This window comes from Heliangelus exortis, chromosome 3 (assembly GCF_036169615.1).
Source record: "Heliangelus exortis chromosome 3, bHelExo1.hap1, whole genome shotgun sequence".
Taxonomy (NCBI): domain Eukaryota; kingdom Metazoa; phylum Chordata; class Aves; order Apodiformes; family Trochilidae; genus Heliangelus; species Heliangelus exortis.
Genome location: NC_092424.1, coordinates 38,303,893 through 38,320,205, shown reverse-complemented (window position 1 = coordinate 38,320,205; position 16,313 = coordinate 38,303,893). Strand labels below are relative to the sequence as shown.

General features: G+C 38.3%; 1 protein-coding gene across 10 annotated transcripts in view; it reads left to right on the top strand.

Moving 5' to 3' along the window:
• Positions 1-16,313, top strand: part of MACROD2 (mono-ADP ribosylhydrolase 2) — an 870,286-nt gene that overhangs the window by 500,614 nt on the left and 353,359 nt on the right. For all 10 annotated transcript variants that reach the window (XM_071740242.1, XM_071740249.1, XM_071740246.1 and 7 more), the window contains one exon: positions 5,634-5,755. In XM_071740242.1, the coding sequence (XP_071596343.1) occupies positions 5,634-5,755 (122 nt within the window). The remainder of the gene's footprint in view (positions 1-5,633; positions 5,756-16,313) is intronic.

The window sequence follows — 16,313 nt, the reverse complement described above, 5'->3', positions numbered from 1 at the left end:
ATATTGGGCTGTGGCCCTGGAGGATTCATTTAAGTTGAACTTAAATTAGCAGTTGTTTTTTAATACTAAAAATGTATATTTTATTTATAAGTACCTCTAACTAGAAATGGGAGAAGAACAAGCCGTGAAAATTTGTATAACAGAATGTTAAGCTACATGAATTCCTTTAAAGAACAGGGATATTCAGTATGTACAAATATATTTAAGTAACTCAATTTCCTATCAGTTGAACCTCTGCTATCCTTTTTCAGCACCAATATGGTGGGTGCCTACTTTGTAAATCAACTGATAAGATTTAACAATGGAGCCATAAATTCTCTGACTTTTTGTCAGGTTTTTATTGTTGTAATTCAGTGACACACACAATGTGGTAGCTTCCCTCTTAAGATTCATCTGGTTCCTGCTGTGATTGACAGGGTACAGCTTCATTATGCAGTTTGTTAGATGGGGCTGATTATGGCTATGAATGCTTGAATGGGATGAATGAGAGAAATGTGTAATTGATTCTAGCCGTGGCTGGATGGTTCATTAATGGTGTGCATGTTCTGCGATCGCATCTGTAAGGGAGAAACTTTTTGTACTTCTTCAGTTGTTGGGAAAAAGTCATTATGCTAATATTTTTGCCATCTAGTGTCCCTTTTATGAAGAACAAGGAACAGTAAATTGCATCTAAAGGAAATTACCTCATCCTCCAGGCTGGGTTTTGAGGCATGGTCACATCTCTTCATCCTTTTGCAACTGGAAGTTGTCTTTTGTCTTTGCCCCTGCTGCTCTGCCCTTTCTCCATAGCAGTGTGGATTAAAAAAAAATAAAGTCATGTGACAAACATGGTATGGTATGAGCTGACTCCATAAATGAGGAAGGCCAGAGGAAACAAGCCTCATTAGCCTTTTTGTGTGTAGAGAAGATGAGGTTTTATTTTTTATTGGTCTACACTGGAGTTTGAGGGGACAGTTGCTTTGCTTTTGAAGTGTTGAGTAATTGTGTGAATTATATTTATTTTTACTAGTGGCTGACTATTAACAAGTATGTTCTAAATGCTGAAGAGCCTGTTATACCTCCAAATTAGTTTGTGATTTACACAAGGTTCAGTTGTCTGCTTTCATTATAATGCTTCAAGGAAAAAAAGAAAGCACCAAACAAAAAACCAAAACAAAACAGCAATGACAGAAGTTTTACCCACATGTCAGTGCTGACTGTCACAGACCTGACTTTGGCTGATAAACTTTCTAGACAAACACCTGAAATTCAAATAACCCAAAAGAAAGCAGTAGATCCTATAAGCTCTCCTCAGATCATTCACATGCTGTAACAAGAATCTTAGAAAAAAACAGCATAAAAGTAAAATGTTGCTTCAGCCCTAAAGAAGCTCTAAGACATGGTTGTGCAATGAAGATCTGTGCTGATACTTCCTTTTGATCAGCCTTACCTTGTCTTTGGAAGCCTTTCTGTAAGAAAAACACTATCTCCTTCCTTTAAAAATATCACTTTAAAACTATGCAGCTTCATTAACTTTCAAAGCTGATCTATTGCTGTGTCCTGATCCCAGAAGAGAATATACCTTCCTTTGGGGCTCTCTGCCTCTGTGTGCTGTTAAAAATGTAAGCAAACATCTCTGCTCTGTGTACACAGAGAAAGTGATTTACGAACACATGGATTGCAGCTTTCTTTTTAATGAAGTTCCTTATCAATGTGCTTGGCTGGAAGACTGACCATAGTAAATCAGAAGCTTCAAAGCAGTACTGGCAGCTTTGTTTGACAAAAATTAAAGTACTACAAATGGATAGCGTGGTGTTCTCTGAGAGCTGACTACTCCCAGTGTTACTCTGTTTATGTGGTTCTGAAGAACAAAAAAACCCATCAGGGGACGCTTTGGGGAATTTTTCATAGCCAAACAGGAGTTTGACTTCATTAAGAAATGCTCAGACAGGGAAGGGGCTTCAGGAGCTGCAAGAAGGAACAGGAGCTGTTTGGTAGCAGGGATTTCTATCAGATTTTTCCAGCCAAATTGTTTCTTTTATAGCAATTTACAACGCAGAGTGTCCGTGCATTTCCCCTAGTTTAAAAATCTTTAGGTGGTAAGACCATTTCTGTTTCCTGCTGCTGTGCCACTGAATGCACAGTGTATCTCCAGCCCACTGTGCTTATCTCCATGGCCAATGCTCCCGCCTGCATTCCACTCTTTTATCACTTTGCCTTCTGTGGTGAAACTCATCCCTGCACATCTCCTGCCATGTTCCTTTATCATCACTGAAGTCTAACCAGGATGTCTTGTTTGCTTCAGAAAGGTTAAGCACTTCTCTAGGATGGATGCTCATTCTGGCTGTGGGTAGACTGGTGTGGAATGGGTTAAGCAGGGCTTGCACATCTATGTTTCTCCTCTTCAGCACTGCTGCAGGGCTTTGCATTTGGGGACTGGCTGCTCTAGCAAGTGGCTGTTGTACCAGGGCAGCAGTTCTGCCCTGCCCCTTCATTTTCTGGCACCAAATCACAGATTAGTTTGGGTTAACCCTTAAAGGTCATCTAGTCCTGCCCCCCTTGCACAGGCAGTGACATCTTGCCTGTAGACCTTTCCCCTCCAGCACACCCACACTCCTCTGTCTGTTGCAGGCACATTTCTCCAGCTCTGTGATGTTGGATGAGGGGGAATGTGCAAGCAGAGAATAAACTTTATTGTGACAGACAAGCTTGAAGATTGACACAGTCTTCATAGCTTATATTAAAAATAAATGTCTCTGCTTCAGCCTGTGAAGTCTGATCCCCATATATTAACTTCATGGGCTGGTGGGGGGGGAGTTTTTTAATTTTTTGGTTTGTTTGCTTTATGCCTGTATAACTTCAAAGGGTTTTACCTGCCTTCAAACCTTAATGCATTGTGAAATAGCTTGAGCAGAATAACATATACTTTAGTCAGTGTATGGATGCACTGATTTTGTTGACGATATACAACAATAAAATTTACTTTCCTGTTTGTCTGCTGACCTAAACTTAATATAACTTATTAATAACTTATTAATGTTAATAATATTATTATTTACAATACTATTATTATTAACAACTTGTGTTTTAAATGTTTCTCTACTAGTAAACCCTTACTGTATTTTTTATTATGTTTTGATATTTTAGAAACCAATTCATAACCCTTTTCAGTTTGCTGTCTAAAGAACAACCTATTGATGGGCTTGTAAAATGTAAACCAGAAAAGCTAATAATTGCATTAAAGTTTTCTATTTACATGAAGTGTCAGCTTCAGTGATAGAGGGTTGGTAATGAGGCTAAAATGCTAAATCAGGAAGTTCTGGAGAAAGATTACAAGAAAAACATTTGCCATTCATTAAGCTGAGAATTTTTAAAATTAGTGTTTAATAATGGAAGATTACAGCAGTGGAGTTAAACATTTACTAAGTGAAAATATGCCAAGGGGAGTTTTAGATAGGATTTGGTACTTGGGCTATTCCAAAATTCTTTCTTGTTGTTAAATAATAAACTAATATTTTAAGCCGTTAAGATTCTGCTTTTAAGAAGCTGCACCTTGAAATGCAAGTTTACTCAGTCTTAGCAGCAATAGGGAAAACTTTTATAATTCTTTTATTCATCTTCTACACTTTCTTTTGAAGTTGTATTTAAAGTCATTCCTTTATTTGCTTTTTGGCTGGTGGGTGTTCTGGATTTGAAAAGCATCATGGTACCACAGATCTTAGTGTCTAGAAATGTAGAATGATCTTGTCTGAGATCAGACTTAGTAGAATATTCCTTCATTATTAAAAGACATTATGGTCTTTAGTAATGGAAGTACACAACCTTTTCTCTGCAAGCAAAAGCAGATTTTAAACTAGCTATACTATTTTTTTTTTCTCTTACGTCTTAGTAGTTCTCGGTTTATTATAGTAGCTAAAACACATCTAAGGGAAAAAACCTCTCATTCTGAACTCTGAGGTAAAGCCTTTCTGCTTGTTTCAATTGCCTGCTCTCATCCTGCTCATCAGTGGATGAAGGCTCAACACCTGCTCGATGCTTAAGTTGCTGCAGTCACCGTCTGGCAGCGGTGGCATTCAACAGAAATTACCCAATCTGTCCATCTTGTTCCCACAACTGGAGAAAATTACAGTGATCAAAATGGAAAGAAGGGTAGTTAACCTTTTATTTACTTCTCAGTAGGGTGATTTTCTGTAGCAGTTGGAAGATTAGGTCTTGTGGGTTTCAGTTTGTCACCACAACCAATTCCTCTGTGTTTCTGGGCACTAGAATTCTTTGACATGTTTATTTGCTGAAAGTCAGTAATTTCTAGCTAATATAGAGAAGAATTTTAGAAATGTTCAAAACACTGTGCCTTGGAGCATAAGCCATGTCTTTTAGTAATAGAGACCCAGACTTGACAGTGTCTGGATTTAAAAAAAAAAAGAAAAAAAATCCCCAACAACAGCATACATTTTAAAGTTATTTTGGCCATTTCCACTTGTGCTTTGGTATAGGTTGGAGGAAACTAATGAAAGACAGCTTGGATGAAAAATAGCGGTGTGAATTCTGTAGGATTTCTGAGTAAATTAAAATATTTTGGAGTTTAACAACAGCAGATGTTGCCTGTAAACCTGCCCCATATGGGACAGAAACACAACCTAACCAATGAGACCAGTGGTACCATATTTGAAAGCATTGCCTAATCCATTTCTAATCCCTTTTTGTGGCAATGTTGCCAAGAAAAGTGTTGCTGTTTATTGCTGCTGCTATATGTTTTTGGGGATGATAAGGAAAAAAACAAAACAAAAAACCTGCCCCACCGTAACTTGTTCTATTATGTTAACATGTGATAGAGAAGATGGAAGTTTGAAAAGTAAATGTGCTTCTCTACTAGTCAAGTGGGGATGGGGGACATAAAAAAAAACAAACAAAAAAAATCGTGACATCTTTTAGTTTTTAACTCCAGGCTTTTCACTTCATTTTTCTTACAGCACTTTAGAGATATTGATTGATTGCAGCATCTGATTTTGATGCGGCCAGAGGCATCATACCTAAGATATTCCCTGACTGTGCTTTCTCTTTTGGTTCATTAAGTTACTTCAAACAGAATATTTTGGTTTAGTGCATGGTGTCTCCATCTGGTCTGATGTGAGAGGAAAGCAAGTTCTTTCAATAACTAATATGTTCTTAGGTCACAACTTTTCTCCTCTTAAAATGGCTGCTGAGAAAAGACTTTATGGATTTGACAAAACAAAGTTCTGAGGTTTTGTGTAGTGAGATCTCCCAGTGAGAGGACCTTCAGGGGATGAGAGCAGCTGGAGGTTTCAAACAGTTGTATATTTACAGTTGCTGTATATTTACAGTTGTACAGCCCTAAATACTTAAGGTACTAATGAAAACATTTCACCTATCCTGCTTGTGAATTGCAGTACAAATATAACAAGTGTTTAGTGCGTTTTCCTCCATTTTTCCTTCAGTCCAAATACTTAGGAACTTAGCCTTTCCTGGTTTTAATCTTTATTTTATTATCAAAGATGTATCGTGTTGCATGGTTTATAGTTATAATCATCTTAGAATTTTATTTCCTACCTTTGTGTCTAGGTACACTACCAGAATGTGCTGACTTGTCCTAAACCACCTTAGGATCTCTTAACTTTTTGTTTTATTTCTTCCAGATGTGATCCATACTGTTGGGCCGATCGCAAGAGGCCATCTCACCGATGATCATAAAGAGAACTTGGCAAGTTGCTATAAATCTTCTCTGAAACTGGCCAAAGAAAACAACATTAGATCAATTGTAAGTACTCAATGAGAAGACATTATTTTTTTTCTAATTTTGATTTTTTTTTTTCTTGCTGGAGAATGATTTGAAATAAAATGGCAGGCTTCAAGAAGGATTTCTTGTTGTATTTGATGTGAAAAAAAATGGAAATATCATTTGGCCAAAATAGTTGTTAGAGGAAGGGATTTGGTTATTTAAGGAGATCAGGAAAGTTTACCTTGTAGTAGGTATAAAAATAACTGAATCATTAAGGAAGTGAGGGAGCTGTTACTGTGGATTGCTTTTTACTCAGTGTTATTTATTTTAAAAGACCTAAGAAGGCACTTGTCAGGTAGATAACTACATACAATATCACCTTCTAAATAGAACTGATTAATTTGCTGCCCACTAATATTTTTTCCTAAAAATAAAGGTATTCATCAAGTGGCAATGTTTATAGTACCTCCTCAGCAAAATCAATCATAACCTTCCATTGAATGATAAAGGTTCTTTCCTTGAAATACCCGTTACACATTCAAAAAAAAACCTGAGCTTTTCAGATATGAAGTCCACAGAGCAAAGGAGCCAATCCCTCTCCAGCTCTGGAACTTTAATTCTGTGTCTCAAACTTTTGCAGCTGAAGTTGTTAGATATCCTTGGGTTAGTTCCCTAAATGTTTAACCAAGAATGAAGTTATCACCTTGTCATGACTTCACACCTTTTGAGTCATTTCAGCTGGTTGTGTGGTACCATGTGTGATTAGTAAATTAGAACAGACAATCTAAAAAAAATGTTAATGCAACTGTTGGTTCCATATTTGGGTGAAATACTCAGTAAGGGAAAGACAGTAGCATCTGAAAATCACAAAGAGAAAAAAAAAAAAACTTTTGAGGAGAGGAGCAGGACAGGTTGCAGGGGTTTGAGCCTGAGTTACACGTATTCTTCAGAGCTGAAGCTGAGTTTTGCTTATTTCTTTCTGTTTGGAGTAAACAACAGGGGTTTTTTAGTAAACAATTTTTTTTTCTTTTTTTCTCTTAATACTCTGCACATAAATTAGAACTTAAAGCAACCTTGGGGTGGGGCACATTTTGAGCTCCTCTGGGATTGTTTAAATATAAAAGGATGTTTCTTTGTCATTCTGTGGTTCTTATTGGAGGTAGTAAGATCTCTGCTGTTGCTCTACATTCCTCCTTGTTTCTGCTTTTAGGCTTTGGGATATTAAATGCTGCTTCAGATTAATGATAGTAAACTTCCTAATATGCAATGGAGTGAAAATAAATGGTATTAAAAAAAATAAAAATATTTAAAAAGCAAAGGAAAAACTGCAGTGGACATTAGTCAGTTCTTGTAATGCTTGTCTCTGTTGCTATTTTTTAATTTTAGGACTTAGGAAAATTAGGATTCTAGATGGTAGGTTGATATTTAACATAGAATAATAAAGAACAGTCATTTTCATGAGTTTAATGAAATATAACTTTGATAGTTTAGTAAGGAAAGATGACCACAGGAGAAATAATCCATGGATTATTTCCTTGCTGGTTAAGAGCTGTTGATTGTGCACCTGTTTGAGATAAATACCCAACACGCAGACTTGCAGAACACAGCTGCACAAGCTGAACAGGAGCCAAGAGCCATTCATTCATACCAGCATTAAGCAGCTTAGTAAGCAATATAGATTTGAAAGTCCACATGACAGATCATGGACTGTTCTGAAAAGCCCTAAGTCCAGTGATTTCAGTGGTGCTTTGGGAAGAGAAGGCTACTTGAGTGTCTACCCTAATGAACAAATCAAGCCTGGAGCAAAGTAAAATGTGTAATTCATTCAATTAAGGAGCAGTGTATTACTGTGAGGCTGAAGAAAAGAATACAAAGTGCAAGTGGGTTTCACAAGATTCAGTACAGTAGATGTCAAGGGAAAGGAAAGAAAATTAATAAAAATACCTTTAGACTTCTGAGGCCTGCTGAGAGCTGGCACAGAGAACAAAAACACTCAAATTGACTCCAGCATCCAAGTGTAGGCTGTATTGTGGCACTAGATAGATTTGCAGTAGGGAGAAGACAAAAGCTGGGAGGAAAAAAAGGTTACCTGTGTAAAATAAGGAAGGCAAAATTCATCTGTGCTGACTGACAGCATGTTTTGATGGTGTCTAACAAGAAAATGAAAGAAGAGGTAAAATGAGGAATTTTAAAATATATACTGAGTAAAACTAGGAAAAGCTTTATAATTATGACATAAATAAGTAGGTATTGATAATAAAAAGTTGTAGTATATTGAAAGAATTAACTAATTCAGAAAGCTTTGGAGTTCTAGCAGTTGTAGCAAGTGAGGCAAGAACACATGAAAGGATTGTTACAACCTGAGGTGTTACTTGAAAACAGAAAAAAATGGCAGATCTGGGGATTAACACAAAAAGAGGGGGGAAAAGCTCACAATTCAAATTGTTTTGAACATTCATTATGTCATAGGAATTAGAATTGCTCAAGGCATTAAGAATGAAGAGTTGTGATGGATGGCAGTGGATCAAGTTGGACAGAAGAGTACAGGGTGACTCAGGGTGCGCTGCTAAACGCAGTTTAATTTAACATCTTTATTAATGATTTTTTAAGGGCACAGAAACAGCTCATTAATTATGTTTACAAATGATGCTACATTCGGCAGTATTGCAAACACTAGAAAAGGACAGAGATACATGATGACAATCGATTATAGAGGCTGCGAGTAGAACCTCATCCAGCATCCTTTACGGCACCAGAAGGGAATTTTTGCCTCCACTTGAGTGGAAGGAAGATAGGTCAGAACCAGAGCTGACAGCTACAGTGTAACTCAGCACGGGAAAAGATAAAGCAGCATATGGTAGGGAAAAATAACCCAGTTTGCAAATAGTCAAAGGGAGAAGCGTGCTGCAAAACCAGCATAATGAGGAAATGGTTTGGAATAATAAGCTTGAAATTAGATATACTTACAGCCGTCACTTGTTTAAGTTTTATGTGTCGCTGAGCTGCCTCTAGAGAAGTGATGGATGGTATAGGGGTTGTAGTTTCTTTTCAAAATGGACTGGGGAGGACAGGAATAAGATTCTGAATAGATCAAAACTCACTTATATGTATGTGTATCTCAATATTTTACATACTGAGGAAGGGAAGCAATGATCTTGAAATACTGTGTAAATTGTGAGATGCAGCTTTGTGGAGCAGGGGGAGAGGAGAATGTCACTGTGTGTGTGTAACAAAATGGCAGCAAAGTGACATAGTTGATAATAATTTGAGTTGTGTTTGAGTCAGGGTGTCCAGGCATGGATGAGAGCACTCCCTGCTAATTCTTGGGGGAGCACTGATATCTCATCTGAAAATGTTATAATCTCAGTATATTAAAGATGTAATGGGTAAAACCAGAAATGAGATGAGGGAATATAATGAAATGCCAGTCAGCCTGATTGCCAAGGTTTGTTATTCATGGGCAGCCCAGCCATGGGTGAGGATTTGCATAGCCATTAAGGCAGAAAGAGCAGCCTAGGGAACAAATTTGATCGTCTGCAGGATTGTTCAGAAAAATCAAAGAGCCCCTGAGATTTGTCTCTTGCACCCCTTTTCTCAAGCCTTTTCTGTTCAATATGAGGGTTTGAATGCTGTATCAGCTATTTTCATACAGGGATTTCTCTACTCTGTCTACCTTCCAGGTTATTGAAGTAAAGTTTATGTTTGCACGTGTTTTCTGACTTTCCCAAAAACATACATCACTTTTTCCTTCACACTTGTTTATGTAGCTGTGCCCACTGTAGGACACTTGAACCGCTCTCTGACGGTTTGTGTGGTCGCTGGTGTGGGGTGAACCTTTTGTGTTGGATGGGTCTGTTATTTAAACAGCCCTCTGTCTGGTTAAGAGGGTACTTCAGACAGTGTTTTTGTTTCCACCATTGCCCAGACCAATGAGAGAAAAAAATATCTAAGGTACTGCAAGTAGTTTATTTTAGGAATATAGTTATTTAAGCGAATTGTTTCTTAAATGTTCAGAATGGTAATATAAAAAAGAGAATTTTGACACTGGTGTCTTTAACACACGAGGAGTTATTGGTATCTTGCATCAATTATATCTCCATAGCCTGGAGCACTGGGAATACTTTCTAGGCACCAAGTCATCAGTAAAAGAAAAAAAATGTAAAAATATTCCAGTAGCTGCTTGTACTGTTTTATTGTGTTGGTAGTCTAAATAAGAATTTTACAGGCCAATTAATTGTTAGGTTATCAGGCAGAATAGGAGAATTTTAATCACTGTTTTCAGGGATGTAATCGGTCCCCTGGTCACATATGCTGTGATATTATGTACTCTGTGTGCTCTGACTTTTTTGGAGGACCTCCTGTCCTGCTTTACTCCCATACCTTGCTTTGAAGCTGTCTGATACCCTGGAACTTTTCTGAATATCAAGCACTTCCCTGTCACATACTTTATTCAGATTTAGCTTGGGGTTGAAAAAAAAATCTCAATTAATTGATGTGAATTGAAGCCGGGATTGGATCTAAACGGCCACTTTCTAAAATACACAGAAATAACAAAAAAACGAAACAAAACAAACAAAAAACCCCACAACAAAACAAAAATGCTGTGCATTACTGTGGCTGGGATCCAAGTGGAGAGGGCTGTAGTGTGTTTGCAGAGAGAGAGGTTGGTGCTAATCCCTCACCCAGGAGCCAGGGCCGGGCCTCCTCTGCGCTAATGAAGGAAATGAAGTTCTATTTGGGGCTTACAGCTCTGCTGTTGATTTGGGGCTTACAGCTCTGCTGTTGTTCAGGACTGCCTTCAGCATTGCAGTCTTCAGGATCACTTCATGTTGGCAGGGGGTGAATTGTAAAGTTTTTAACAAGAAGCTTTTCTGTAGATGGCTCTCTCTGACCTCCACCTCCAGGGAGAATTATGGCTGGAGGAACTCCTCAAAGAATGTGGCTTTGTGAGTTGCAGAAGGAGGCCTGCTTACCACCAGCAAATATATTAACAGGGTTAAGTACAAAACACAGAAATATTTCTGTCGGTTTCCTACAGTCAGGTAGAGATGAGTTAATGCTATTTGCTGAAGCCTTACTAGTTTAGTTTGCTGTTGTATAAAAGAAAAAAACAAAAAAATGGAGCCCCACCCCCCCAAAAAAAAACCAAAACCAAAAACCGAACACCAACAACAAACAAGCAACAAACCCACACACCAGAACTATCAGTCTGTCTTTCTGGCTGGATGCTTGTACTGTGAATGGAAAAGGTAGTCCTGCTCCAGGGAAGTCTCTTAGCTATACTCAACAGAACCACCCTGCTACTTCTATCTAAAGGACATAAAGGCAAAAGGCTATCTAGAAATATCAGAGAAGTAAAAGGACATATTCAAGGGCTGACTTGCTCATCTTTGGGTTGAGTGGAAAAGCTGTTGTTGGCAGTGGGATGGCTAGTGACCTGTAGTGACAGGATTTATCTGTGAGAGTACATCATCTTTTGTCTCTGGATAAAGTGGGTCCCTCCTGTGTACACAGTTTATGCTGCGCTCTACTTAGGGTTGTTACAAAACTATGCTAAACAAGGCTGAATCATGCTTTTGGAAATCCACTTTGTACATTCATTTCTGAGGTCTTAAATCAGTGTATGCAATGCACATAGCTGTGCTGCATATAGGGTGTTTTAAGTATTGACACCTTGTTAGATAAATATTCCTTTCGCATAAATATTAACATATAGGGAGTTCCAAATCATATCCTTTTGTAGGTCTTTTCCACAAACAAGGGTCTTTTTTTTTTTTTTTTTCCCTCTCCTCCTAGTACTGGCCAAGAAAATACTCTTACTAATACAACTCATACAGAAACACAACCTATTAATATTCAGAGAAACATGTAAGAATAGATCAAGAAAGGTACAGGTTGCTTATCCATTTGTAGCACTTAAGAAATAACTGAGTTGTCTTTCATTGATTTATGTATTTGTCTTCACCTGTAATTGTGGATTTTAAAAGCAGACTTCACAGCTATGCGCTGATGTTCTTGGGTTTGTATTTACATTTAAAAGGAAGGTGTATACCTGAAAGGCTGCACAGTTTCTTTGAGCTTTGTTTGAGTTGAGACATATTTTGCTGCTGTGATGCCTGAATCTTCAGTTGCAACTCATAGACTTAAATTTATAATATCAATTTCAAACCCAGAGTGTTCTCAGCTCCTCCTGTTCTAAATTATAAAATTCATCAGAAAGGAATTTTACTTGAAAGGCACTTAGAGTGGTGTACAATAACGTATTGGTCTAACAGATTGTTTTACAGTCTTGCCTTTACCTGCCTTGTTCTTTCATGATGCAGAGTTATGTTTTCAGGAAAAGTAAAGTGACTTTTTTATTATTATTCTTTAATTTTGAAGGAAACTTTATTTCCTTCTGAGACTATTGCCATAGCAGTGAGTTATAAATCTGAAATTCCTAGAGGTTGACTTTATTCTATCACCTGGTTTTCTGATATGGATTCATATCCATCAATCACAAGAGTTGCTTTGGAAGGAAATTTCTGCAGCATCATAAATCTGCTTAATTTGGTTCCTTGAAACATTTTTTTAACTGGTAAACTATGGTATAAGTTTTCTCTCCAGTTTAGCCTGGGTTTTTTGTGTTTGTTTTTTTTTTTTTTTTTTTTTTTGTTTTTCTTTCCCCTTGTCAGTTTTCTTTTTCTAGATATTTTAAAGATGATAACTTTAAAAATTGATTTAGTGAATCAAGCTTTTGAGTTTACTTAAGCACCACATTGGGTTTTTTTCATCTGCATCAGATGAGGAGGTTATGAGCTTTCCTTTTGGTTGCAGAAATTGCTATAGCTGGCCATGCTTTTGTAAACTCAAGGTGAACCTGCTGCTATGTGTTACACATGTTGCCAGCATTTCTTTCAAAATTACCTTGGCAGATTGAATTGCAGTCCTGATTCTTTAATCAGGATTTCATTAAATGAGTTGTATTCAACAACATGAATTGTAAGTTGGTACATCTAAGCAGAGATAGATACTCATTCAACTGAGAAAGGTTGAGGAGTGATTGTAGCCCTAGGCAGAGGTTCCTTGGAGAATAAGATGGAATTTGTAGTGGATTATGCACTGGAAATGGGATGACAACATCACCCTGTTGTGAAAACCAAGAAAAGAGCAAATGTAGATTGACAATTAGACAGGAAAGATCAGTGAAGTTCCCTATTGTGCTGCTTTAGTAGAGCAAACTGGACTGTTGAGTTTAATGTGGGAACTGGAGACAGTTTTTCAGCCAGGGATGATTAGGAAGTTAGATATGACACCAAGAGGAGTGAAAGATAAAAAGGTTTCTTAAATGCAGAGAATAGAAGACTAAAGGTGAGGAGATGAAGATGGGGGGGGAAAAAATAGTGCATAAAGGGCTAATGAAGAGTACAACTTAAATTGTTATCTGACTACAGATAGAAAAAGAATCACAGAATCATAGAATTGGCTGGGTTGGAAGGGACCTCAGAGATCACCAAGTCCAACCCTTGATCCACTACCGCTGCAGTTACCAGACCATGGCACTGAGTGCCACATCCAGTCTCTTTTTAAATATCTCCAGGGATGGCAAATCCACCACTTCCCTGGGCAGCCCATTCCAATGCTTGATCACCCTCTCGGTAAAGAAATTCTAATATCCAACCTAAACCTCCCCCAGCACAACTTGAGACCGTGCCCTCTTGTCTTGCTGAGGGTTGCCTGGGAAAAGAGACCAACCCCCACCTGGCTACCCCCTCCTTTCAGGGAGTTGTAGAGAGTGATGAGGTCTCCCCTGAGCCTCCTCTTCTCCAGGCTGAACAGCCCCAGCTCCCTCAGCCTCTCCTCACAGGATCTGTGCTCGAGTCCCTTCACCAGCCTGGTTGCCCTCCTTTGGACCTGCTCCAGGACCTCGATATCCTTCCTGAACTGAGGGGCCCAGAACTGGACACAGTACTCAAGCTGTGGCCTCACCAGCGCTGAGTCCAGGGGCAGAATCACTTCCCTGGACCTGCTGGCCACGCTGTTCCTGATACAGGCCAGGATGCCATTGGCCTTCTTGGCTACCTGGGCACACTGTTGGCTCATGTTCAGCTTCCTGAAATAACAGCCTGAATTTATAGGAATGGAGTTTGAAGTTAGAGATTATGAGGAATTTCCTAGGTGTTGGTAGAATTGTTTAGCAAAGCTAGGGCTGCACTGGTGGCTGTGTGTGAGCCATCGCTCGCGTTTGTTCCAGCCTGGAGTCTTAGTGCATTAAGCGCTGCCAAAAGCCCAGAGGCTGCAGAATCCCAAAGGTTGAGCTCAGGCAACACAACTTTTGAAGCCTTCTGGAAATCTCTGGGTAGCCTCATCGCAGGACAGCACAGAGGCAGGCAGATTGGTTTATGTTGCAAACAATTCCTTTACAAAAAACAGCTTTAATGCTGTTGTGGTTTTATTGCTTTGTTTTGATCACACAGTTGTGCAATTTGTTGGGTTTCTCCTTGCCAATTTGTTTTTCGCTTGCCAGTGTGCCACAGGGAGTGGTTTTCCTGTTGAGATAATTTCCTTTGATTTCTGTTTCTCCTGCTAGCTGGCTACCCATTGTCACCATGGATGGGTTTTTACAGACCCTTAGAAGATAACCAGCTTAGAGTGCACATACGGCTCATGCAATAACATTCTGAGCCTGCTGTACACTTCTATGTGTTTTTAATAACCTGTTCAAAAATGTTGTTTCTGCCACTGTATGGTTATATATTCAATATAAATTTCCTCGGAGTAAGAAGATTTCTTTTATTTGATGCTTGAATCGTAATGCAGTGTTTGTTTTATACGGCCCAGAGTGTCAGGAGCAGCTCAGAGGGACACATTGGTCAGTGGGAATCTGTTTTGTGGCACCATACCAGAAAGAAATTATTTGTGGTAACAGTGATGATGCTGTGACTTGATGTGGTTCTCCATTTTTTATGTAGGATATGATGACTCCTGAACAGGGATATTTTGGTTTTTTTCCCCTCTCTTCCTTCCCCACCCCGTCCTGGGTGTTCAGAAACATTTTGAGTACTGACAGGGAGAGTTACAGACCCAAACAGAGAAATGCTTGAACTTCTACACAGTCTCAGGGTGCTGGGGCTTAGGTACTGCAGCAAGGGGCGTTAACAAAGGACAAAAGCCATTAATGTTCTGGTTCCCACCTGGTTCCATCTCCTTCTGCCTGACCACAAGCTGCCATCTTGATAAAGAAATAACAGCAGTACTTCAATAAGCAGATTGCATTACCTTAGGGGGAGTCTCAGTTCTTAATTTTGTTCTTCTGGGATGTTACTGTTGTTGTTCTGCAACATGGTGGCTTTGTGATGGGAAGAGGGAGAAAGGTTAGGCTTTTTGTTGGTTTTAATAAAGTACTGTATATATATATACTTGAAAAAATAAACCTAAAACAGTGGAATAAAACATGAAATTACTTGTTCAGGAATCAATTCTGCAGATTTGTGTATGTGATGGATTTAGCATGTGATAATTTGCCCATTTCTCAATGGGAATCATATGCTTAAAAGGATGAAATTTTCTAGGACCACTGCCTATTGGTTTGATAATTGGGGAACTGTCTCATTAGGGAATGACAAAGTACAAATCGGTCAGAGAGTGGACCAGGACACTAGTTATATGAAACAGCTCATAAAAACTAGCAGTTGCTGGAAAGTCTACACCATACAGTGCCAGGGCAAGAAAAAGCTTTGTTTCCATGTAGAGGAAATTGTTCTGAAAAAAAAAAAAACACCAAACATTCATTTTGATTTGCAGAATTAAAAAAACTATTTTTTAATAGTATTTTTAAAGAAGTATTCTTATTTGTATGCAAATCTTGGCTGTCTGGAGTTAAGTGTAGAAGATGTTTGTCTTTATTGTGTAGCAGGTTCTTCTAATGGAAATTCGTAGTGAAAGTTGATGATTCATACAAATTCCTCACAAATCCCATATCAAGCTTTGTGCAAAGTAATGGCTTTGGCAGTAATGAAAAATAATGGTTGCTACAATGTCAGTTTTCATGTTTGACATGACCTGTAGTTACTCTCTCCCTCACCAGAAGGAGTGAGGAGGAGCAAAATACTGCTGGAATTAGAAATTCCTTCTTCACAGGTTTTCATGCTGGAGGTACCCTCTGTGATGCCTAGAAATGTATGCAAGGTGTCTGGCAACTAGTGACTTGTCACTAGCAGATTTTTGCCTTTGCAACATAATGATGAGGAAAAGAACACGTGATGCTGCATTTGCACACTGCATGGTGCTCACAAGGTCCCTGTCACTTGGCGTTTTTCACCTAATAATTTTGAGACACTTCTGTACATCCCTTTTGTTTAAATGTTGCCTTAATTTATCTGTACAGCAGAACTATCGTGAAATTTGTATCTGCTTTTTTAACTAAAATCAGCTCATTTTTTATTTAGCGAATTAAAAATTTATTTTAAGTGTTATTTTGTGACATTTGCATAGCTAATACAAAACAAAAATTAAGAGCGTAAATTATTCTGTTTCAGGTGACATCATAATACTTAACTAGGTTTAAAAAAGTATTTCATTATAACATAATATCTATTTAGAATCAGACTAAATATAT